This window comes from Amphiura filiformis, chromosome 1 (genome assembly GCF_039555335.1).
Source record: "Amphiura filiformis chromosome 1, Afil_fr2py, whole genome shotgun sequence".
NCBI lineage: Eukaryota > Metazoa > Echinodermata > Ophiuroidea > Amphilepidida > Amphiuridae > Amphiura > Amphiura filiformis.
This window is the reverse complement of record NC_092628.1, coordinates 31,602,758-31,628,179: the sequence shown is the minus strand read 5'-3', so window position 1 is coordinate 31,628,179 and position 25,422 is coordinate 31,602,758. Positions and strand designations below refer to the sequence as shown.

General features: G+C 36.3%; 1 protein-coding gene across 3 annotated transcripts in view; it reads right to left on the bottom strand.

Annotated features, from left to right (window-relative positions):
* Positions 1–2,472: 2,472 nt before the first annotated feature.
* The window catches only part of LOC140143424 (atrial natriuretic peptide receptor 2-like), a 494,558-nt gene continuing 471,608 nt past the window's right edge, over positions 2,473–25,422 (bottom strand). The window contains exons 11-22 of one of the 3 annotated variants that reach the window (XM_072165300.1): positions 18,718–18,839; positions 17,085–17,229; positions 15,649–15,811; positions 14,576–14,789; positions 13,629–13,716; positions 12,974–13,113; positions 11,593–11,745; positions 10,747–10,845; positions 10,017–10,108; positions 8,828–9,059; positions 6,360–6,395; positions 2,473–3,717 (exon numbers count right to left, since the gene is read on the bottom strand). In XM_072165300.1, the coding sequence (XP_072021401.1) occupies positions 3,644–3,717; positions 6,360–6,395; positions 8,828–9,059; positions 10,017–10,108; positions 10,747–10,845; positions 11,593–11,745; positions 12,974–13,113; positions 13,629–13,716; positions 14,576–14,789; positions 15,649–15,811; positions 17,085–17,229; positions 18,718–18,839 (1,558 nt within the window). In that variant the 3' untranslated portion in view covers positions 2,473–3,643. The remainder of the gene's footprint in view (positions 3,718–6,359; positions 6,396–8,827; positions 9,060–10,016; positions 10,109–10,746; positions 10,846–11,592; positions 11,746–12,973; positions 13,114–13,628; positions 13,717–14,575; positions 14,790–15,648; positions 15,812–17,084; positions 17,230–18,717; positions 18,840–25,422) is intronic. The other 2 variants (XM_072165359.1, XM_072165403.1) reach the window with 2 other exon arrangements.

The window sequence follows — 25,422 nt, the reverse complement described above, 5'->3', positions numbered from 1 at the left end:
AGAAAACAGCAAGATCGTTGGCCAATAATATGTTTTTTCATGTTACTTTCGTTCAAGACATTCACAGTTGAAATTTACATGTAGATCGCCCGTGACGTGACGTCAACTTAAATTAGCTGCACGTGACCAATCGGGACGCTTGTATGAGATCAGTTGACGTCATCCGTACAAGCGCTGACTCACTACATACACTTTCATTAAAACACGCCACACAAAACGAGGGTTAAGAGCCAGGAAGCTATTGCTTTCTGACCCTTACCCGCGATAATCACAATCAGTCAGGGCTCTATACTGAACCAAATCACGCTCGCATTACGCTACAAGCGCCACAAAATCACAACACGCACACAAGCCCACCGCACATTCATATAGTATACGCTCTTCTTACGCAGACATATGCTCAAATACGCGCACACACCAACGATCACCCTTTACTCACACACCGCACACCCACCCCTTCCACACGTGGTTGGGAGAAGATCAGTGCTGTGCAAACCATAATAGTCCTACATGTATTAAGCACAATACTTAAAGTCGTGGGCATATGGCAAACCATGCTTGTGTCAACGCCAATACAACGCAACGTCGTTTCCACACTTTATCAATTACCATTACTTATTTAATATTCAGTATTATATATTGCTTTCCCCCTCACACCATAGACGTACCGACTTGGGGAGGGGGGGGGGGGGCAAGTGACCAGGGGCCCGAAATAAAATCATTTGCGGGGTCAGCGGGTCGATTTGGAAAATTTGCATCATTGTCTTGGTGGCCCCGGTACGCGCTTGGTTCACACCGCACTAAGGCCACACCCACACATTAATAAACACGCACCACCGCGTATGAAACGGGGTGTGACGATGTACACGCCTTTTACACTCATGACTCACCCCAACCAGCACACCCCGCCCCACATCACAATGGGTGTGTATTCAGTGTAAGAAAACTAAATGCACCCAGTTACAAAACTAGCATACATTACTCACTCGTCTCATCCTCTCAAAATGACTTAAGAGTTACTCGTCAATCAGTGAAGTCACGTAAATCTACTTCCACAGTCACTCACTCACTTCCTCAGTCATCAATCAACCAATGATCCAGTAACTCATTTGAAAGCAGATGGCCTCCGTGTCTTGCTCACTCATTCGGTAAAACCATTTTAATGATTCATTGTCTCGCTCATATTTTTTACACATTCTAGACTTGTTATGACTCACACATTGACTCACTCGGTACTCACACAAACGAACCTGCCCTTGATGAGTGACTCAATTATTACAGAATTTAGCATTATACGAGTATACCCGCTAATTTTATTTCAGTTTCATTTATTTACTTACTGAAACTGAAACCCGCTAATCATTAATATCCATATATCATAATTACCGGGCATAATTATAACAAACCATACCTCGTCTATCCTATCTGCCAGCACAGACCACTACAATACATCGTGTCTCACAGGGACGCCTCTTGGAATCACACATACTGCACAACTACCCCTTCTTACCCACACACGAACACCCCATACACTCCCCCACACACCCCCATGCGCGTACGAATTTACATACAAAAACATTCCACTGATTTATTGGTAATGTACCATACTTTATGCAAAGTTTCTAGAACAAAATACTGAATTTGACTCATTCGAAAGTAACATGTAAAAAGTATACAATTTATAAGCTCTTTTAGCTGAAATTACATGTGTTTTTTATATTATAGACAAACGGATTAGAGTCCACCATCACAAAGCAGGAGTAACAAGATCAGTATGTGATATTTGATGTAAACATTATAAGTCTCTTATCCTTTGTGACGGTTTTTGTTTCTCTGTAATTATGTTACTTAATTTCGAAGCAACTGCTCTTGAAAAGATTCAAGTGGCCAGTCACCCAAAAACTCAGTGATATCTCATAATAATGAACACATCCATGGAATGCTATTATTCTGCACTATGGAGTACATAATCCATATTAAAAACGATGTTTATTCTCTAGAGAATACGGTATGATACTTTGGATGATTCTAATCATTGGATGCTATATTAATCACTCTTTTCATACTCCACTACATACATTGGCTAGCCTGGTATCATTCATGGAATTAATAATATTACTTTTTGTGAGATTTTATAAGGGCTCTCGGGTTTCATTAATGCTGGTTTCATACTTTCCTGCCGCTTTGCCGCTCTGACGACGATTTCGTTTCACTTCGCAGTCGCACAAAAACGCTAACGATGACCAGCGGCAAGTCAACTCGGGATTTTTATGGCGATGCTGAGCGGCAACATTGGCTTTCATAGTCGTGCCGCTCCGCTTGCAGAAAAGTGTAAGCTAAGCGGCAAGCGGTAGAAAGTATGAAACCAGCATAAGGCACGAGAGCATAAATTGGGTGCAACCCTCACAGTAGGGATGTAGTAAGGTTCTCTGACCTGTCATGAATTGGCCTCACATTGCGGCCATCCACATCACGCATAGCCATGCTCTTGTCAGTACTATTAGAATGAGGCAGCATACAAGGAGTAATAAGAATGTGGCCCAAATGCCATTAATGGAATGACCCTACCAATTTTAGATTTTGTTCACCTACTTCCATATTTTCAATGTTTAACATTGGTGCCATGTGGAAATGCTGACTAATTACGCTCTCCGATGACAACTTGGTCTATTGATAGATATGATCAATAATTAGCAACATTGTCATCGACATCGAATCAAATTTCCATTCACACTCTATTGGACCCTTTTTTTGGTACACTGTAATATTCTCAATGACAGTTTCACTGGTTATTACTAGTACTTTGATAAAATATTTGTCTTATCTTCAGATAGAATACACTATTTTTTATCTTCTATCCCACCCTTGATTCAGCACACTTTACAGAGAGCCACTATAAAGTTGTCAATTGATAGGCACCTATAAATAATGTTGGAATAAAGATGGCGCTGTGACCATAGTAGCATTCGTCCGCGGGTCTTCACTGCGGGGTCTTCATTCACTACGTTGTTACCAGCCAGCCACTGTTGAATCAGACAACGAACGCCATCTACGGTAAAGTACGACTCGAGCCGCTTTCTGTGGTTTCCCATTTTAATTTTCTTGTTCTTCAATGCCCGGCTTGATAGGAACTAAATTGACACACTCAACTCAAGTATATTGAAAATCAGTTAGCTGCTCCTTTTATTATCCTGACCATTCATTGTCAATATAAAGATTTTCCACACTGTCAATGCATTCACGTGATGATCGACCAAATTAGCCCCCATCCCGTTACGTGGTACTGGACTTCCGGCTGGTCTTCGTATGATTTGCTCTTGCAATCTAGTGTCTTCCCTTTTCACAAGTACGAGCACACCGTCTTATGACACACTCTACTCGATTTGGTACATTAACTTGATTTGAGGTAGGAAAGTCATTTTATTCACGGAACCCCGAGCACTACATTTATGACATATAATCCATTCTCAATTAGTCGGTGCCAGTTCAATTCAATCCAAGCTGTATCCTTTTTATTGCTGTTGATAAGCTTAGAACAGACACGTTGGAGATGATAAAGCAATATAATCATGTTCATGATGCTCGGGTAGTGATTGCCTTGCTCGATCATGGCTTTACGATTTCTGACTCCATAAGTCAGAGATCATATCGTACTTTCAAATACAAGGTTAGTTTGCGATGAAGTGGATACAGTATCAGCTTCCGGATCCATGCTCCCTGAAACAAAAAACGAGGAAAATTGTGTTATCTTTTAGAACAAGCATTTAACCTGAAATACTTCAGTATAAAATAGCATCTTTATAAAATAATGGTTAACAAAATAGAATGCACATCTGCACATTATGCCAAGTACTATACTCTGTACTCATTTCATTGACACGTTTCGTCAAACTAGAGGCAGGTACCGGGCAACCTTGAAGGCATGTGCTCTTAAAACTGGGATATTGAGATTGATTATTAAATGCTGTTACCTTTAAAATATCGATAGACCAATTACTAACATTTGTTTTTAAACACCTGAACACCGTGTTACCTCTTTTATAAATCTCAACCGTAAATGTTATTTTAACTTTTGATCGATTAAAATGCAATGTTTAAACTGCAGATACGGGAGCAGCCTGCAACCCGTTTGCAGAATAAACACGCGGTTCTCCGTTCCCATTTGGCTACAATATCAATCTATCAAATATTGGCGTGATTGAGTAGCTTTACCCTTGTGTTTGACTGCTGAGTGCTGACTATGAAAGACATATCGTCATCATAACGCGTACATTTAAGCTGTGTATCAAATCTCAATATTAGTCAAGCTGCCAAACGCAATTTTGCCTCAGAAGCTTGTTTTGGTGTCCATAGTTTTGTTTTTGATGGATCTTGCTTCTCAAGACCACCAACTTCAAAAGTAAGTTTACTGGACATTGGGCATTATGAGATATGGCGGGTCAAAGATCATACAGAGGTCAAAATTCAAACTTCTCAAATGCTGTTGAAAATTATCCCTCTTGTCATACCGATCCAAAAAAGTATACTTTTACCTATCAATTACAACAAGTTGCAATACACCGAGTGACAAACTTTAATGAGCTATGACATCACCCAATTTGCATCTCGCCGTGATTCAATAGTGTATTTAACTATTTACAATGCAAATAACACTTAACTTGCTCCACAGTGTAATGGGAACTAAACCTTTGTTATGCGCCATACATCAGTAAACATGGTAACAAAACATCCTAGCTATGGCAAACCATTCTTGTTTTAATTGTTTGTAGAAGATGAAAACTTTGAGACTATTTTCATAAATGGGGGGTCAAATGGTGGCCTTTGACCTTTCTGCTTATAACGCCAAAAGGAAGTGTCATAGATAGGTAAAAGTATACTTTTTCTGGATCGCCATGACAAGAGGAATAATTTGGAGAACGTTTCAACAGCATTTGAGCAGCTCGAATTTTGACTTCTGTATGAACTTTGACCTGCCATATCCAAAATGCCCAATGCTGAAAGATATCCAGTTAACTTATTTTTGAAGTTTGTGGTCTTGAGAAGCAATATCCATCAAAAACAAAAACTATGTACACTAAAACAACGTCACACCCACTGTAGTCTTGGAGCAAGGGGCTTTGAAAAATGGTAGAGTTAAACACCCATGTCTACCAATATTTGTTACCTTGAGGTGTTGGTATCAACTGCCAGGGGGCAGTGGACTCAAATTGTAGGGTACGCTTTTCGCTAGAGGTCACGAAAGGTCTGATGACAAGGATTAAGAAAATGTATAGTTTATGTAATCTACGACCTATCGTTATTGAGTTATCCTTCAAAAACCTCATTTTTAGGCTAAATGACACGTTTTTGCCCAAATCAGAGTAAGTTGACATTTTGACCCCCGTACAACCAAAAACATGTCAAGTTGCCTAAAAATGAGGATTTTATAACTCAATAACAATAGGTCATAGATAACTATATATCTCACAACAAGATCGAAGCATTTTCACCCCTGTGTGACCTTTCGTAACCTCTAGCAAAAAACACCTCATGGTAACAAATAGTGGTAGACATGGGTGTTGAATCAATCCTTAATTAAGGCCCGCATGAGATTTCGATCCTAGACTACTGGCAGCCTGACTATGTATACGAATGAGTGACTTAATTAGTAAAATCGACAGCGTCTTAACCGTCTTACGTGTGCACTTTGACATTACTAGCGTTTGTTGTGACCATTGAAGCAAGACACATAAACCATTATAACTTTTATGCATAATCATTTGCCCTTTACCACAGTTCACTACCCAGTTGCATGGTGCAATTTTTACATAACATGCGCATGTATCGTGACCTTGCCGTGAACTTTACCCACTAGCTTGTGCATTTGGACATTGCAGGTCACGTGATATGACTTTTAGGTCTCTGGACACCATACATGTAACACGTACACATGACAATATACTTTGTGAGAAACTGTGTCATAAGCTTGTGCTTCATAGGCATGAGACAGAGCAATGCAACATAACGAATGCATTTGTGTGAGAGCAAACGCAACAACTAGCTTGTGCAATCTTGACTTAAGGTCAAAGGTCGGCTATAGTGTCGTGTTTTGAACAGGGAGGACGGACTCGATAATTTTTAAGTAGTCATGTGTATGTTCATCTTTGAAGGAATAAACGGGAATGACAGGGGTATTCGTCCTAACAAGACATAGCGGCCTAGTGAGTTATGCTTAGCAAGCAAATTTTCTAACAAGGCATAGCTGCCTAGTGAGTTATGCTTAGCAAGCAATTTCCATGCAATTTAGAAAATTCTACACCGCATGCTATAGTCATTCTCTTCTGGCGTGCAGTTTTTTGTTCTGCTTAAAAAAAACCTACCTGATTTGAGCCGAAGCGCAGTATATGACCATTCGTCTAAGGGTGTAAATGGAATTATATTGGGAAATGGTTGGAAAACATGTAATGAGTGGTTTATGGTTTTAGCTTTGAAATCGTTTGTTTAATATATAGGTTTGCAGGATGATAGTATATGTAGCAAATTCGAGCAAACGCTTTGAATACTACTGGCACGACAATTGACAAGCATATATAATTTATTGGACGTAAAGGGATATGTCGAGGAGGAGGTTGTGGCAAAGTGGAAAATTGTACTTCAACAATTTGAGGCAGGAAACAAGGAGAGTTGTCTGCAAGCTTCGTGTGGAAGAAAAAGCTTTATACCATGCATGGCAATTTGCTTTGTTTGTTTTTGTTAGATGGAAAGAGTATGGTTACTATAAGTATAAAGGATATTTAGCTAACATTGGCTAATGTAACTTGGAAAGGTTAAATCAGTCATTATGAAAAGAAGGAGATGACAGACTCTGAATAGTGCAAACCAAGGCGATATGTATTTTGTATAGTATATATTACTAGAGTTTGGGGGGGACAAGAAATTGAACCAAGGTATAAATTGTTGAAGAATAATATGTACAATGTAAATGGAAGGTTACATAGCAAACTGACTATTGTGTACTTAAGGAAGTTTAGGAAAGGTAGGTGAAGGTGGGAAACTTCGACGGTGCGAAGTATTTTTCTAACTTCATACCACTGATAGTGTTAGGTTGAAGTTAGCTAAGTATGAAAGTACAATGCAGGCTAAATAGGTTAACTACCACGGGATAATCAATGATTAGTTGGAACATGAGGAATTTCATGACGAAAGAATCTAGTTGGAATTAGCGCAAAAACACTTGGTATATAGTGTTACGGAAATATTTGTCATTGAATTGTATGTAATGTATGCAGGGTAAGGTATTTGGGACGCAAATGGATAAATGGGATCGGGAAGTAGACATATTAAAGATATGTTGGAGTAGAGGGTAGGTGGGAAATGTCTGTACCAAGATTAAACTACTGGTTCTGGATATGGTTCATTTCTAGCTTGGTAAGTATAAGCATATATATTTGGATTTCAGCTATTGTCTTTGTATTATAAGTATAACTTCTGGTTCTAGTATACATGGGATAGTGAGTAAAGGAATAATGCAAGGGTACGAAGGAGCTAAGGGCAATTTTATTAGCAAAGAAAATTTAGGTGCTAGTCTTTATTAGACAAAAATCAAAACACAAAACATTTACTTATGTTAGTATGATTGTAAAAGCAGCATAATATTATTATATGAACATGCTTTACTTAATATTTGTTAGTTTCCAAAACAGAGGGCTCGTAATATTAGTAGCTATATATGGTTAGTTAACGAGCATTAATAAGGCGATGGAAGCACATATATTTTGCAAGTAGAAACGTAAGGAAGTCCACAACAAGAACATTTGGACACTTTTTGAGTACGTTATTTATAAAAAAAGATTAATCCAAAACAAGTATATAAAACAGAAGAGGAAAAAGACCCCAAATAATTAGGTATAAAACAAAGTGGACTGTATACGTATTATGTAAAGTTTGCAAAGAATAAACTATTCTTTGGACTTTTGTTAACAACCTGAAATTATACCCCATAATGTCATTGTGCTTCTTGCTGAAAACTCCATTGCAACAGTATAATATAAGTAGCATAACGATGCATGTTGCAAGACAGATAATTTCCTCTAAATGGATTTTGTTTCCCAATTGGAGATGACCACACATGACCTACTGGTAATAGGTAATGCGTAATGTGCAATTGTTGTCAAATTGCTACGATATTTTAGAAACGCAGTAATTTGGGTCAATACAATCGTAGCTAATCTTTTTTTCTAGTTGATGAACAATATACTTTAAGATCTTATATTTCGTATAGGGGCTCTGTGCTTTGTAGAGCGCTATAGAAATGTTTTCGTAATAATAATATTTAAGATTTAAAAACTGCTGGTAGATTGAAATATAATGGTCGTATGTTACCCTAAATATTCTTGAATACCCTCTTTAATCAATACCTAATATAAAATACATTTGGGTAAAAGTGAATCACTGCAGTTTAGTAAATGAAAGGATATGTTAGTAATCTAACTAAACCAGGTTTACATGGTTTAGGTCCTACAGTAAACGGTTCATTAAACTAAATTTTCTGTCCTACATGTTCTAACTATAAAACCTAAACACAAAAACAATTCAAAAGCCTTCCAAGTACCTCTATTCTACCAGCCTTTTTTTCTATACCATATACAAAGGTAAAATCACTGCACACATTCTACAAGTTCTACGCCTATCCTAACTTTGGTATAACTTGCAATAGATAAGGGGACTTAAAACCTGCGTGAAGTCCCTGTTTTTGTATTTAAATAAATTGAAAGCACTCTTTAACATGTTTAATCGGGAATAAAATGAAATAGGCACATGTGGTGACAATAAATAAATGTGTTTTTACCTGGAAGAGAATTACCTGGAAGAGAAATTTTGCGATTGACTGATGTGTCATTCATCTCCATAAGATCGTGTTCTTCATTAGTTGCAGGGAATTCCGTTTGCTTGGAATTCGATAACTCGTGGTTATCAATAAGTTCTACTCCCGTTGTTGTGATTAACGTGTGTGTAGAGTCAAGTGGATGGTTGTTTTGCACCTTTCCTGTCAGCCAGTATGTCAGCATGATACCTTTGCCCTGAAAAATGAGAATTAATGTCATCAGAGTGTTCAATGATCATGATGCAGTCATGTCTACAGTAGAATTCACCACGACCTTTGCAGGACTTAACCCCATTAAAAGCTATTAAACCAAGATAACACTCATTGAATTCTGTTTTACCTGTGCAATGAGCAATGAGCTGGTATTATAGTTTCAGTTGGGTGAACGATTATAAAGCGAACGCAAGGTAACAATACTGTGTGAGCTTTTGTTTACGAAATGAGACAATGGTCTGCTTATTGTTAACCAGCGTTCTTGAAAATGAGAAGCATAATGGTTTGCAGACTTAACACGGTTTGGAAATAATTTCTTCATATTTTTTGGTGTTATCTGTCGTTTACATATCCTTTCTAAAACACAAAAGTGCGAATATTTCCGAACACCTAAATTAGCGAAAAATTTAGGACATGTTACAAAACTATATTTTCTAGAATTTCAGAGAATACTTTAAATATTGGCCGGTTATTTTTCACACAGTGATGTTAACTAGGCAATTGCCTATATTTCTAACATACACTACTTGTAGAGGTCACGCGTCAATTGTGAGAGCTCTGTGTATTGTGTATAGGAAAACGGACAGTAAATGCAGTATGTATCTCTTCGGAGAGCAGGTATTTTATAAAAATGATTTGAAACATCTGTACCGAAATTGAACCGGTTTGAAAAATGATCTTCACTGAACGGTACACTCGTTGTTTACCAATTTCAATGTAGTGCTCTGCTATGTGACAATGAAATCACAAATTTAATCCTTCAATTATTTGAGAGGCAACAATTTGACTTGGGTAGTCCACATGAGTCCACTCTGGAAAACAAAATGCAAGGGACTGCAAGGGACTGCATGCAAATTCTTCGGGCATATATTATTTAGCACCCTTATCAGATGTGGACGTGTATTTATAAAGTAAATGATAAAATTCTCTGACAAATTACCTTGACAGCTAATTCTCCTCTTTGATCATATATGTATCCACCGAGCTGGTGTAGTACATTTACGCATGCTTCACTTGCTTGGATCTTCAGTGCTGAAATTAGTAAATTATTTAAAAAGCGAATTACAACGCTGGAACTATTACATGTAGGATTTACAAATTATTCAATTATAGAAGCCACGGTACTTTCTTTTATGTCACGATAAAAAACTAGGTTTGCGTGAAATAGATGTGAGTTAATGATTGGAGCAGCCAGCCACATACATAGAAATAACATGAGCTATATATGTAGTGCTGAAATGTACAAATTTACACCTATGCAGCATTCCCAGTCTATAATGCAAGACCGATTTAATGTTACCAATATACTGAATCGTGCAATTCCTTTTTCTTTCCTACTTGATTATTTATCTTCCCTGTACACCTTTGTTTCCAATGGACATTTTATTGTGAAATGTCATTGTACATTTGTAATCACTCAAAAGCATTTTGTGTGAATTTTACATCCAAACTAAGTGCCATTAAATTTTTACGAGCCTTTTTATTTTACATGTAAAGTCTATGGGGGTGACGATTAAAAAAGAATAGCACCTAGTTCGGATGTAAAATTCACACACAATGCTACCTGAGTGAGTACAAACATAATTAAATACATTTCATTCGGGGGCTATAGCAAAAACAAAAACATTTCCTATACCTTAATGGTTATGGAACAAAGGTGTGTATCTTACCTTCACCCGTTGATTCCATTCTTGATGCTGTATTTACTGTATCTCCAAACAGACAATACCTTGGCATTTTCAAGCCAATGACACCTGCAACAACTGAACCTATAAAAAGCCGAATCATAAGAAGAAAGTGAAAAACATATCATCACCAGATGTAAAACACTATGGGCAAAAGATGCTTGTTATACTATGATGTGTTTCTCTTCCTCTTCCCAGTGGCGTAGATTTCTTTTTGACATGGGGGGGGAGTTGGAGAACATTTCTTGAAATAGTACCGTACCTTATGGCGACATAACAAGTTTTTTGTATAAATGCGCGCTAAAACTTGTGGCATATTGAAGCTGGTGAAATATGATGCATAAGTGGAATAAATTCGCGGGAAGCTCGAAAACATTGGCACTTTTAGGCTAAAATGGCCAAATATGAAGTTAATTTGGTCAGTAACTCACATACAGGCGTCAACATGGGCGGGGGGGGTGATTGTATAGACCATCTCCTATCAAATAATTGGGGGGAGTACCGGCAAGAATACCGGCCAAAATATCTAGAATAATCAACAAACAACCACCAATACCACATTTTAGGTGGTATGGCAGGATGTGAGTAATAGTGGTAATACTCTAGTTGCAAATACTGTACTACGCATAGCTTCAGAGTCTTTAGTTCTTTTAGGAACTAAAGACTCTGAAATTATATCATCTCCGTCGTGGCGATGATGTGCTTAAAAGCTCACATCAATGTCGCCAACTTGATTCTTTGTCCGTAACATAATGATATTTGCAAAGTACAAGTCACAACAAATTCCTGCAAGTAGACTGTAAATTTCTACAATGATCTAATGAAACTTACCCGAGTGTATTCCTGCTCTGATTTTTAAATTTTGGTCTGGTTTGTGCGGAATTATAAATGTTTCACACACTTTGACTAAGTCTAATGCCATACTTGCTATCTCACCAGCGTGCTGGTTACCGTTACGTTGAGGCACTCCGGATACTACCATATCTGTAGAGAAAACGATCAAGTGTTAAAAGTATTAAATAATGTATTGAATATCCTGGCAGTTGAACTGGTTAGTAATCAAGGTAGCGGAGCATGCAAGTATTCATGCAATTTTGTACAGAATTAAATGTTTAGAAGTATGCGATACTTTCCCGTATGAGGATAAAACAACACTGTTTAACAGGGAATGATGTACTCCAGAGAGCAGAATAACCAACATTCCGTGTTTATTGTCATGTGATAAACTGATAATACCTAGATTGGGTGTTCAAATATCAAGAACTATCGAAACAAAACAGCCTACGTTCCCCAAAATTACGGATAAATTATTATAGAGACTTATGTTGCTTATTGGACCTTAAGAATAAAAGCTGTAAATATATTTTTAATAAGGCCAGGTCATAATTAGAAAATATAAAATGTGGACATAAAAACAAAACAAAAAAAAACAAAAACATGCAGAAAAAAAGGCTATACTTTGTGGACTTTTATTTCATAAGAAGTTGACTATTGCTGAAAATCTGATGAACTTACTGAAGGATTAGCAACATTTATATGCACAATGGTTCATTATGTAAAAAAACGCCGTTTTAAAAGTTGCACCTGAGTCCATAGGAGTCAACATTCCTTAACAATACATGAATAGGCCAGTACAATATGTATTGTTTGAGAGTTGACTCATAAGGCCTCAGATGAAACGCAATGATGCGTGAAGCTATATATTGTCCCAGTTGTATACAACAAATAAGGCTGCACATTTGTTACATTTCGTAAAATATTTTTTTGATTTATTTCAAAAAGCATAAGTTTTTCAGCAAACACAAAAATGTTTTAAACAAGTTCTATTTGGTGTTCTGGTTTAGGTAAAAACGTTTTAATAACATTAAATTTCGCGAAGATCGTGAAAACGTTTTAAAACATTTTGTATGAAAACACACGACAACAATAATTTCAAAATGTTTTCAAAATGTTATTGTAAACTCTTTTTTGCAAACATTTTTTGCCAAATATTTTGTCAACACTTAAATAACATTGTGTTAAAATATTTGCAGTATGTTATCGACAAATGTTTTTGAATGTTATGAAAACGTTTAAAAACATTTAAACGTTTTGTGACAAACTTTTATAACCTTTTGCGAATGATGTCGAAAACGTTCTGTGTTTGCTGGGTAGGGGGAACTTACAAGCTGTGGCTCCTAACCACAAAAACCTCAAGGTCAGTTTTACTTACATGCATCTCCTATTGTTTCCACCTTATATACATCATAAATATCAATGATAGAGTCAAATGTAACGTAGAGTTTATTGAGAAGTGCGACAACCTCAAAGGGAGAGCTCTCGCTTGAAAGGCTAGTAAACCCTACAATGTCACTGTGAAGGCAAAGGTGATATGGAAAACAGTTAGAATCAAAGGTAGTTAAAATTACACTATGATAGTTCATGAAATGACACAATGGAATTAAGAAGGATTAGCCCAAGTGTCTTGTTATTGTGTTGTTTCCTGAGTTAGCTTCTATTACAAAGTTTGTATTTGTTTTTATTTTGGTGCAGATTACACAAACATGATGCAAACGTCAGGGTTGGCGCTGTTTTCGATTTGATAGAGGTGTTAACAGGCAGATCAGCACCGTTTTTAATTATTGATACAAAAATGCTTCACCATTATTCCTCACGTGCAAAAACTGATCATACTTGTCACATAACATGCATAATAAAACATGATGAACTTTACACTTTTATTTCTGTGGGGTCGAATTTGACGCCAAATGACTCCAAGCACACCTTGATTGCGAGTTAAGTGCTAGTTTGACTCGGAATAAGAGAGTGTTGGGAGTCATCCCAAATCAAATTTAACTCCACAGAAAAAAAACCAACGATGCACTTACCTGAAAAATATTGTACACTGATTAAAATTTTCCGCTTGCGCGGGATTTCCCTGCCTTAAGTCGTCTGCCACCGGCTTTGGAAGCATACCTGAGGGAACAAACAATGTGAATGACCAGTGTTTATAATTAACAAGCTCAATAAACAATATCAATTAATCCAAGTGACAAAGGCCAAAGCAAAGGTGATGAATTATACACATAGGTAAACCAATGGGTCAATTCAAATCTTTGATTTGGTTAAAATTAGTTCTTTCAAATCTGTAATCGATTCCATCTCTTCGTCAACATCCATTGTATCCCTTTCTGTAGTTGACCTTTTTGTTACTCAAACAAAATATATGTTACAAAACCAAACTGCCTAGCCATTTTGGTATCGTTTATTGGCAATAAGCCTGTCAATCTATTTTTGAATTAGACATTGTATTGCATTACAATGATTTGAACTGACCCCATGCTTATTTTCTCTAATATCGTAGAAACGTTAAGAATATTCGTTGTGGCTTGATATTTCATATGGAATTGTGTGATGTAACTTGTTCCACTCACTTTTAAGATTGAGATAAAGGCAAAAATATGGGGTGCAAAAGCTATAAAAAATAACATCACACAACTTTATGCGCGCTAGACCTTTGGCGTTTTTAGCATGATAGCCCAATCCCGGGAGCCCAATGCTTATCTAAGGTTCTCAATTCTCAAAAATGCCATTGAGCTGATCGTGCCAAAAATGTTGATAAGTATAAAAATAAATTCAGCTATTTATCCTTGCAAGAAAAGCAAAAGATATCTAGTAATAATATCACAAGCTCATTAGTGACTGATATAGAATTTGGTACTAAGTAACATTTAGACCAAGTCCTCTTGCCAGCATCTGTTTTAAAGTATGCTTCTCTAAACTTTCACTGTTACAATTACTTTAGTCACCCTCTATACTGTATACATTTACTTACTGTACAATAGCCGGTCTGTTTTCTGTTTCTCAAACATCAGATCCTGAGTCCTCTCGGCCACTAATGTCTCAAGGTGCTTTGAGTACTTTTCCATAAGCTGCATCATAATGTCCACAGGACTTTTCTTATTTGGATTGATGTTATAAAGTGTGTTCTTGATTTGGCTGAAGGGAGGTCTTACATTGGGATTTTCATCCCAACACCGTTTAATTAGCTGAAGAGAAAGGGAAGAATTAATTACAATAAAGTATGATGCTAATAGTGTACCCATCTGGCATACCAGAAGCTAGGGCACATAATATCGATTAAAATATGATTACATTAGGTTGTATGAACAGAACTTTAATTATACTGCGCCAAAAAAGTATCCTTACACATGGAAAAATAATCACAATTTCAAAATTGAACCATATTGGTGTAAATTTGGTTTATTAATAGATGCACTATCTAATCCTGCATATTATGACACCACATCCAATATGACCTCAATAAGTAAAGTTACAAGCAATTGAATAGACAAAGGTCCAGTTTTAAAAGTGACAACCTGGTCTATACAAGGCGCAAAAAGATTCCAACAAGCGCAACAAAATACAACACAGTTTCTTCAATGAATCTCTATTTTAAGCAGCTTTGATATCAGTTTTTACTTCTCTGTACTTTTCATAACTTTCATTCTATTTATCAGCTCTTTTGTTTCAGTTTTCTTTTGTTCCTTTTGTTTAAAATATTAAAGGAACACACAAACTAGCCATTTACCACTCTCAAATCAGATGTCTAGTCCGTGAAGTTTTGAATAGGCCAGTTTGTCACTTTTACAACTGGACCTTCGTCTAATCAAATGCTTGTAACTTTGCTTCTTGAAATCGCATTGGATTCAATGGGATGTCATAATGTGCCGAATTAGATAAAACAAATTTACCCCAATATGGTTCAATTTTGAAACTGTGATTATTTTTCCAAGTGTAAGGATACTTTTTTGACGCAGTATAGTATCAGTATATTGTGAAGAATAATGTAGTGCTGTGGTAGGTTTTAAACTACGCTCTATGAATCCTGATATTATCTTCGCATACCTTCACATAGTCATCTGGACATGGGCACTTATCTTCCTCAGCACTTCCATCACAATCTGTGAGGTCTGGTAGCGAAGGACGCCATCTTGAATCAATTCTGTCGAAGTCATCTGAATCACATGGCTCTTGTCTTGATGCGATTTCAACCATGATAACTGAAAAGCTGTGACGAAAACAATGAGTTGATTTGATAATGACAGAGAATAATCTGAAAATGATCGTTTTGATGCTTTGGTGTCATAGAATTAAAACAATCACGCGCACTCCTTCATAATCATAATGTTATTTCAGATATCAGTCCCTATCTAGCATTTACAGTGATAATTTTCTCTACTTTTCTGTGGTTCACTATTTATCTCATACGTTCCCGCTTAGATCTTAGCCGTATAGTTACCCTTCTTATACGTCTCCACTTACATAGCTTATTTAGCCTTGTCACACGTGCACGCTTATATCGTAGCCACTAACCTTCTCATACGATCCCACTTACAAGTTTACCACTAATAAACCTTCTCATACCTTACCGTTTGCATCGAAGCCACTTGTTAACCTTCTCATACGTTCCCGCTTACATCGTAGTCACTAAACCTTCTCATACGTTACCGCTTATCGTAGCCACTAACCTTCTCATACGACCCCACTTACAACTTAACCACTATTTAACCTTCTCAAACGATACCGCTTACTTCGTAGCACTTCCCAGCAAACACAAAACGTTTTCGACATCATTCGCAAAAGGTTATAAAAGGTTGTCAGAAAACGTTTAAATGTCGGGTTATATAAAGGGTATATTTAGAGTATAAAATGTTTTCATAACCTTAAAAAACATTTTTTGATAATCTACTGCTCAGCAAACAAAAATGTTTTACAGAAAACGTTTAAATGACGGGTTATATAAAGGGTATAAAAACATTTTAATAACATTCCAAAAACATTCTTGAAAACTTGGGGGTTGAAAAAATATTTTGCGAAAAATGTTTGCCCAAAATATTTTCAATAACGTTTTAAAAATGTTTTCATGACCTTTATATAACCCGACATTTAAATGTTATTAAAAGGTTTTGGAAAAAACATTTTAAGAACATTTCTGTGTTTGCTGGGTTCAAACATTTTAACATAATGTTATTTAAGTATTGACACAATATCTGGCAACAATGTTTGCAAAAATAGTTTACAATAACATTTTTTGAAAACGCCGTAGCCACTTGTTAACCTTCTCATACGTTACCGCTTACATCGTATCCACTAGTTAACCTTCTCATACGTTACCGCTTACACCGTAGCCAGTAAACCTTCTCATACGTTATATCGCTTACATCGTAGCCACTTGTTCACCTTCTCATACATTATCGCTTACATCTTGGCCACTAGACATATGCTAGATAACATTTTTATTATACGTTCCCGTGTACATCTTAGCTACAATGTCGACATACCTGTATGCATCCGCTCCCGGAGTCATTAGTGCGTTAGGATTCTGTACACACTCTGGTGCCGTATAAATCCTGTTCATCTGTTGGCGATAGGTTAAATCTTCATCCTCATTACCCTCTTCGTGTCTATAGCAGGGAAGTCCATAATCTGTAAGCAGAAGAGCTTATTACTGTTACTTTGTGTAATGTTGTAGCATCGATTATAAAATATACAGACTTACTATGTTAAAAGTAGGGCCTATATTTTGAATCAGGATTAGAGCCTTTTAGTTAGTTTAGGGTTATAGACACTCATGCTTACAGTCACTCATGGTTATACCCAGTAAATAAAAAACGTTTGCGACATCATTCGCAAAAGGTTAGAAAAGGTTACCAGAAAATGTTTAAATGTCGGGTTATATAAAGGGTATAAAACGTTTTCATAACATTCAAAAACATTTCTTGAACACTTACAGTAAAATATTCTAACAACGTTATTTAAGTCTTGACGAAATATTTGGCAAAAGATGTTTGCCAAAAAATATTTTAACATTCAAACAACATTTTAAAAATGTTGTTGTAGTGTGTTTTCATACGAAACGTTTTAAAAACGTTTTCATATCCTTTATATAACGCGACATTTAATGTTAATAAAATGTTTTTACCAAAACCCAAACTATAACCCGTTTAAAACGTTTTTGTGTTCGCTGGGTAGTCACTCAAGGTTATGGTCATGGTGAACGCAAGAGTCGTGGGGTTGGGTTCACGTCGTATATCAGGACATCAGATCAAAGTATTGTTCAGATCAGAGTCGTTGTCTGGTTGTATAGACGGATGTAATATGTATTGAGTTGTTACCTTCACAATCTGAGATGTATTCATTTCCAAGTATGTGAAAATATTACCAGAACAAAGAGATCACAGGTTCTTCACCTTTTTGAACACATATACACGACCCACCTCTTGACAGGCACACAATTTGAGGTCCCAAGATGATTGTAGATACAGATTCACAATTAGTCATGGAATTCCATTGTATCCCAGGTTGTTAAACTCGTGACTCGTGACAACCCCTGATATTATATCAGTTTAATGATCATATAAGTGTATATACAATGAAAGCTATAGATATTGGATCCTCACAAGATATGAACATCCTCACACGATATGAAACCTACGTAAACTCAATGTACCCACATAGTTGTTCAAGAAATAATAATCATGAAGATATGTGCAGGATAATAAAGTAAGATATTTCCATACATTCACTTCAAAACCTTTGTCAATATTGACATTGAGTTCATGCACAGATGTAAATTTAATTTAGCGTTCTCTTTTTGCTCAGTCAATTTTCAAGAACAACGCAAACAAGAAACTTGAGACTAAAATTCAGAATCAAGCCTTTCAATTGCACCCTTATGCACCCAGTCATTAACATTTTGTACATGTTCTATACGTCAATGAGGTTGAATTTGCGTAAAAATATCTTCAGTAGTTTTCTAGTCTCTTTTCTATATACCACAATACACCATTCCAAGGCGGCGGGGGATACTTCCGCTGGAATCTTGATAAAGTCTAGTCACTGATTGTTAAAACAAAGTATTGGTAATTTGCCAAAAAAAACACGGAAAATAGCGTAGGTTACTGGCTACCATACCTGTTATTTTGACAACCCATCGGTCATCTATGACACAATTGGATGATTTTAACCTGCCGTGAAAAATCTTGGAGTTGTGAAGATAATTCATACCACGTGCTATATCGTTACAAAATGAGAACCTGTGAAGGATAAAAAGAAAGAAAACACAATGTCATTATAATATTGTATATTGTAACTTTCCTATGTCACGGACCTCATTACGTAGAAAACATGGTATGTTTGCTATTTGATTAACTTGTATTGATACCGTGTTTTACTTTTAAAATAAAACTTACTAACGATTTTTATGTCAAGAAATTAACATCTTGTAGAAGCTGCTGATCGCCTTTAGCGAACCCGTGATCTGATAGATCAAGCGCAGGCAGAGCAGTCCATATGCCGGCTAATAGATGGCAAGAAAGATATCTAGTGGCTGATATTGTTTGATATCGATATATCAATCTAACTAAGTAGCTCAGGGGCTTGCCAAAAAAATCACAGTGCAGTTATGCTGCACAGCGAACATGATTCGACCTATGCAGTACTTAAACCTGGTTAATTACTTCAACACAATTAATCGATAAAGTCTAGTCCATCCTCCATATTGAATGGCGGGCTGCACTTATGCCCAAATATGTCACTTGCCAATCAATAATCACCCACTTGAAAGCCCCTGACTCTCTCAACTGACCAAAGTTATGGACAGAATTGGGAGTTGTATTTGCTGTTATCTGTCATTTACATATCAGGGAGGTACGACCATTTGCAGATGCCCCACCTACTCAGTTTTTAGCCTACATGTAATGTATACATTATTCTTGATTGGCAGCGAGGACAACAAATATCCGTCAAGTGGTTTAATTTCAATGCCCTTCGGAAGACAGCGGTCCACAAAATGAGTGATAGTCACTAAAAGTTGCATTCGATTTACACAGGGAATTTTGCAGGCCATGCCGTGCCCTTCCTTACTAAAACACAAAAGTACGACTTTTTCCAAACATCTAAATTAGCTAAAATTTTAGAACATGTTACAAAACTATAGGCCCTATTTGCTAGAATTTCAGAGAGTACAAAAAATATTGGCTGGTCAATTTTCACACAGTGACGGTAACTAGGCAATGCCCTATACCTCTAACATACACTGTTTGTAGAAGTCACACGTCAATGGTGAGAGCACTGTGTATTGTGTATAGGAAAATGGACAGTAACTGCAGTATGTGCGGTGGAAAAGAGTAGCTGTTTCAACTGTAAGTGGTTGAATGGGGAAGTCACGGAACTCGTCAAATCATTCGTCCAAGTCTGAACCCTGCGTTGGATGGAATTGAGTTGAACTAAGGTATTGCACCAAAATATGCAGCTGATGCAGTAGTCGTACAGACATACTGTATAAATTAGATCGAATCATGGCCTTGTAAATGATTACTCTTTAGGGCAGTGTGGGTAGGCAGGCCGTACGATTATAGGGGATTGTTCTACGAAGATAGCACATTTATTAACAAGAAATAGGTGGAAGAAGATAAAACCAATCAGACTGTCAATATCATGCAGGTCAAGAGCAGTGTCACGCAATAAGCATGGAAAGAGTTTATCACACAACACATTTAAAGCCATCTAATAATAATAGTTGCAATATATTATAATATATCCGCTAAGATCCGCTACTGTATTTTAGTAGCATGTTTAGTGTAATACACGACAGAGCTAGGGACATCCAGCCAGTTCAAGTCATGGTAAAATATGGCTGTTCATTCACTCTGCCATTGTGTCGTTTTAAGCTAGATTTTAAAAAATATTTGTAAACACTGCTATATCCACCAAAATATCCATTGAGTACCCCCAATGGAAACCAGTATAGGCGACTAAGTAGTGACCTAGAAAAACAATTACGTCTGAACACATCCATAAACCATAGTACTTTCCAAAGACTTAGATACGGCTCAGAATAGTTTACTTAACGCAGAATGGATTTAGCTATAACAAACCACAATCTTTTGCCGTTTCGTTGAGCTTAAAAGTTAAGATTTTATCCGATGAATTCTGTCCTGCAAAAGCCATGCTGATCCATTTTCACCGTCGTTGGTTGACGTTTGCTTGGGCGACCCATTTCTACCAAACAAAAGCTAACACACTTTAATGCATTGTAGTCTTTATACGAGTATCATATCTTATTGGAATAAATACACACGCTCAAATTGAACATGTATTAAAATGGTTTTCTTAATGAGGGAAACCATTCTTTACTCAATATATTATTGAATTGAAACTACATCGAATCGACTTTACACATATTCGCCAAATATTGGCTTTGCTTAGGCACCAGATACAAATTGGTTCGATCTTTGGATCGACCGTCGATGCTGCTTCGATGCTTGTTATTAATGAACTAACAACTAGTTAATCCTAATTAATGCTAAATTTATACTTTTCAATATCCATACAGGCAACGATTTATATGTTATTATTTCATAAATAAAAGGATCGACCAAACATCGATGGTCGATTGAAAGTTCGAACTAAACACTGAAGGTCATACAATTTGTAAAATTATAAAATAATGCACACATTTCGACACATAATGCATATCTTGTTGTCTTAGTCATGACCTATTTAGTAGTTCAACACAACCATTAATCACATCTTTCAGATGATCCCATTGCTGTACAATTAAACACTATCATATACCAGCTGTTGAAATGTTTGACATTACTGGTGCCATTCCAATTTGACAGGGTGTATGTTATCTTAAACCCCAACAATCTATATCATAATGGTGTTGTCAATCTCGATAAAACACAAACTTAAACACCTCTCTTCTTTGAACTTCGATAAAGCATGATAGCATTTCGTATGATGTGATTAATAATTAACACAAGGCATATTGTAGTATATTAGGCACTTTCCCGGAATCGGGGTATGTGTCGCAATTAACTAAGTCATTAATAGGGGAAGCACAACACATATCTTGTCATAAGAATGATCTGAGTTTTAATAGTTCTTTCAAAGCTTAGATGGCAAAACGTATATTTATTTTATGTGCAAAGGTGCAGTTGCTAGTTTATGATTGAGTTAAAACTGATGACAACAGTGTAGGGGTAGTTGTTTTCGATCATAACTGTCATAAAATATCAAAAAGAACTGACAAATGTGTATGATTACTCATTGAGTTTTGATCTCATAAACATAAGCAAAATCAAATATGTAAATGATTCGATGTAGTTTCAATCAGATGATATAATGAGTAAAGAATTTGTCCTCATCAATAAAACCAATTTTAGTGCATATTCAATATGGTATGAAAGCTTGTGTATTTTATTCCGATACGCAATGATATAAAAACTAACAAGCATTACAGTTTGTTTGGCAGAAATGGGTCGCCCAAGCGAACGTTACCCATCCCAATTACTCCATACATTTTATGGGGACAGGATGATAATTGAAGGTTATATACTGCGCAAATAAAGTATCCTTACACTTGGAAAAATAATCACAATTTCACAACTGAACAATATTGGTGAAAATTTTAAAACTGTACCTTGGTCTAATCAACTGAATATATGAATACAAAACCCACCCAAGTCCATACTGTGGCCAAATTGAGTTAAGCATGGGAATTTGTTGCTATGCATAGGCCTGTCATATGTATGAAAAAAACAACTCAAATTCATCCACTGTGTCTATTGAGCATGTGAAAAATAGCATGTATGAAAGAATAACCCAAGTCCATGATTTGAGTCTTGTAGCACATTGATTGAAATCTAGTATGTAAAAAAGTCCGCTTGTAACACATTCATTGCTGGAGAGTGACTTTTGAAAAAGAAATGGGTTTAATAAAGGAAAGTGTGTGGTTTATATTACATGGCAGAATGCTTACCAACATTTTACATACCTGTGTGCTTTATTTTGTATTATCTTACTAGTGGTAATCTCATTCAAACAATGTTGTCTTTGTATATGATTCAAAAAACCACCCAAGTCCAAAATTTAAAATGAACCCCACGAAGTCCCTGAAATGCTAATCGTCATACTTAATACAGTTTAACCCATTCATTTGCACGTAAAACTTACCATATTGACCAGGTAAATATAACTGAAGGAATTAAAATGATACACCGGTTTTTCTCTCAAAATCACTTCCCATGGAATTGGGTGGGTTTTGTATTCATGTATTCAACTGCTTGTAACTTTGCCTCTTGAAGTCACATTGGTTTCAATGTGGTGTCATAATGTGCAGAATTAAGTAGTGCATCTATTAAAAAACTAATTTACTCCAATATTGTTCAGTTTTGAAATTGTGATTATTTTTCCAAGTGTAAGGATACTTTATTGGCGCAGTATATATACCATAATCTATATTCATAGGAGGAGTAAAATGAGGAGGCAATCAGGACATATCGTTCAAGATGTTCAAGAGGTTTTTATGAATAGGAGAACTACGTACAAGTTTTAATAATTGGACTCTAGGCGTGAACTTCAGATAAAGTGTATAACTTACCAAATATACCAGAACAAATTGAATAATATGCAAATATATATTTTAATGAGATTTTGTAGAAGTTGCAAGGTGCTTCACGTGTGTGCAGCTTTGTTTCATAAGCACTAAGCTATAGGACATATCGAGGGGCGAGAGCCAGAAAGCCTCAACTCACAATCACCTGCTCCCACAAAATGAGCATTAAGTCGCCAGGGTACTATAAAAGATACAGGCCATTAATCACGACAAAATTAAATAGAAAAAAAAAAAAAATGGGAGGGATTATCCATTTTTGTTTATTATATTTGTACTTGTACTCAAGTAGTATTCTATGCCAATTGTAGGCGGCTCTATTTTTATGAGCCTTTAAACGCCTCAAATGGCATAAAATAATGGTATCGCGACCTTTCCAGCTTCCTGTAATCTTCGGCTCCATAGACTTTACATGTAAACTGGAAAGTTTCGTTAAAAAGAACCGCATTCAAGTTTGTTATGAAATGCGCACAAAATGCTAATTGAAAATGTATGTAAATGTACAATGCAGTAGTTTTCGAGAATTATTTTTTATATTTTGTATATCCCTAGTATGTATGGTGTTTTCAAAAATGAAATGGTAAAATTGGAAGTTTGGTATGAAGCATTACATTGGTGAAGTCTGTCCTTCATATGAAATATAGAGCGACTGACAGATCTAGTTAAATCTTTGATGTGTCGGCTTAGACCGGATATTTGTACAGTGTCTGGCCCTCAAGTTGTTTGATAAGATAACAAGTATTAAGTAACACACCTTATTCTTCACAGTTTGTGGAACCTATTTCCTTAAGGCCATATTGTAACATTTGCTGAGGAGGACGCCCTCAACGTTTGTCAAAATTCTGTTTTTACACATGTTTAATGTAAATGAAGACTTTAGGTGCTGCAGTTTTGCCAAAATCCGAGATTTTGAATAAGGTGCAGGAACCATCGTTTGATTAATACGATGGAAATATTAGTCGAACGCGTACGCGATGTTCATAAATAGTAGTACGTACATGGCGTGCGGGACGCTTAATTTTTTCTGCGGGACGCAAAAATGCCTGCGGAACGCTTAATTTTTTCTGCGGGACGCACATTTTTTTATAACCTATAGGAAAGGTTTAGGGATAGGTTTAGGGATAGGGTTAGGGTTAGGATTTAATAAAATTTTGCGTCCCGTTATGTTGCAGAAAAAATTACGCGCGCGGGACGGTCATACACACATCAAACACGACCGTCGAAGTGATACGCATTGGTGACAGCGGCGGTGGTAGTAAATTCCAATTTTCTTTACTTTACTTTACTTTACCGCAGTTGTTCGGCTCAAAATTGAAAGGGGACATATCTGACAGTAAAAGCTAACATGTTATGGAAAAGAAATACTAATCTATTTTTTAACGGAAATTTTACAATATTGCTTTAATAATAGGTATACCTGTTAGCATCGATCGTAAGACATTGGTCTCTTACAAAGTTGACCCAGATCTGTGACTACGTTTAACAAAAAGTCTTATATCATTCTTTTACTGGCATGTGGCGAATGTACCAACGGGTGACGACGTATTGAGAGACCATCAGTACAGGGTAGCCGTGCTTCCCCCTTGGCTATATCACTGCTATGACGTCATTATGTGGGTGCGCCCTCGCAAACTTGAGATATTCGGGCTATTTAAGGGTAGACGACGTATTGTTGGTCGAAGTTATATTGATATATTATTGAAAATATTATTTGAAAGCTTGATTTATTGTTGTTAATGAGTAAAATACGTTGTACAAAAGTGTTGTTGTTTCAGCCCTATTTACAGCATAACTCAAGAACCACATTACCTTCAAAATATATCTGTGATATTTCAATTCTTCTACACGCTCGCTATGAATTGAGCAATGTAATTTTTGCCAAAGCTCACTACCAATTGCAAGATGCTGTGAACTACCAAATCACAACAATTTAAAACATTGAAACGTGGACGAAACATTGATTTATGGCTTAACAATAGTACAAACAGGAATTTTTTTTCTAATTTCAATATCAAGTTTGAACTTTAAATATCACTCAAAATAAAAAATTGCAGGGCCTCAAAAAGTATAAAAAGTTAACTAAACATATGATCACAGATTGTTGATAGAGCAATATGGGTCAACTTTGCAACAGGCCAATGCCTTATAACCGATGCTAACAGGTATACCTATTATTAAGTAATGATTCAGGAAATGAGTTCCACAGACCGTGAAGAATA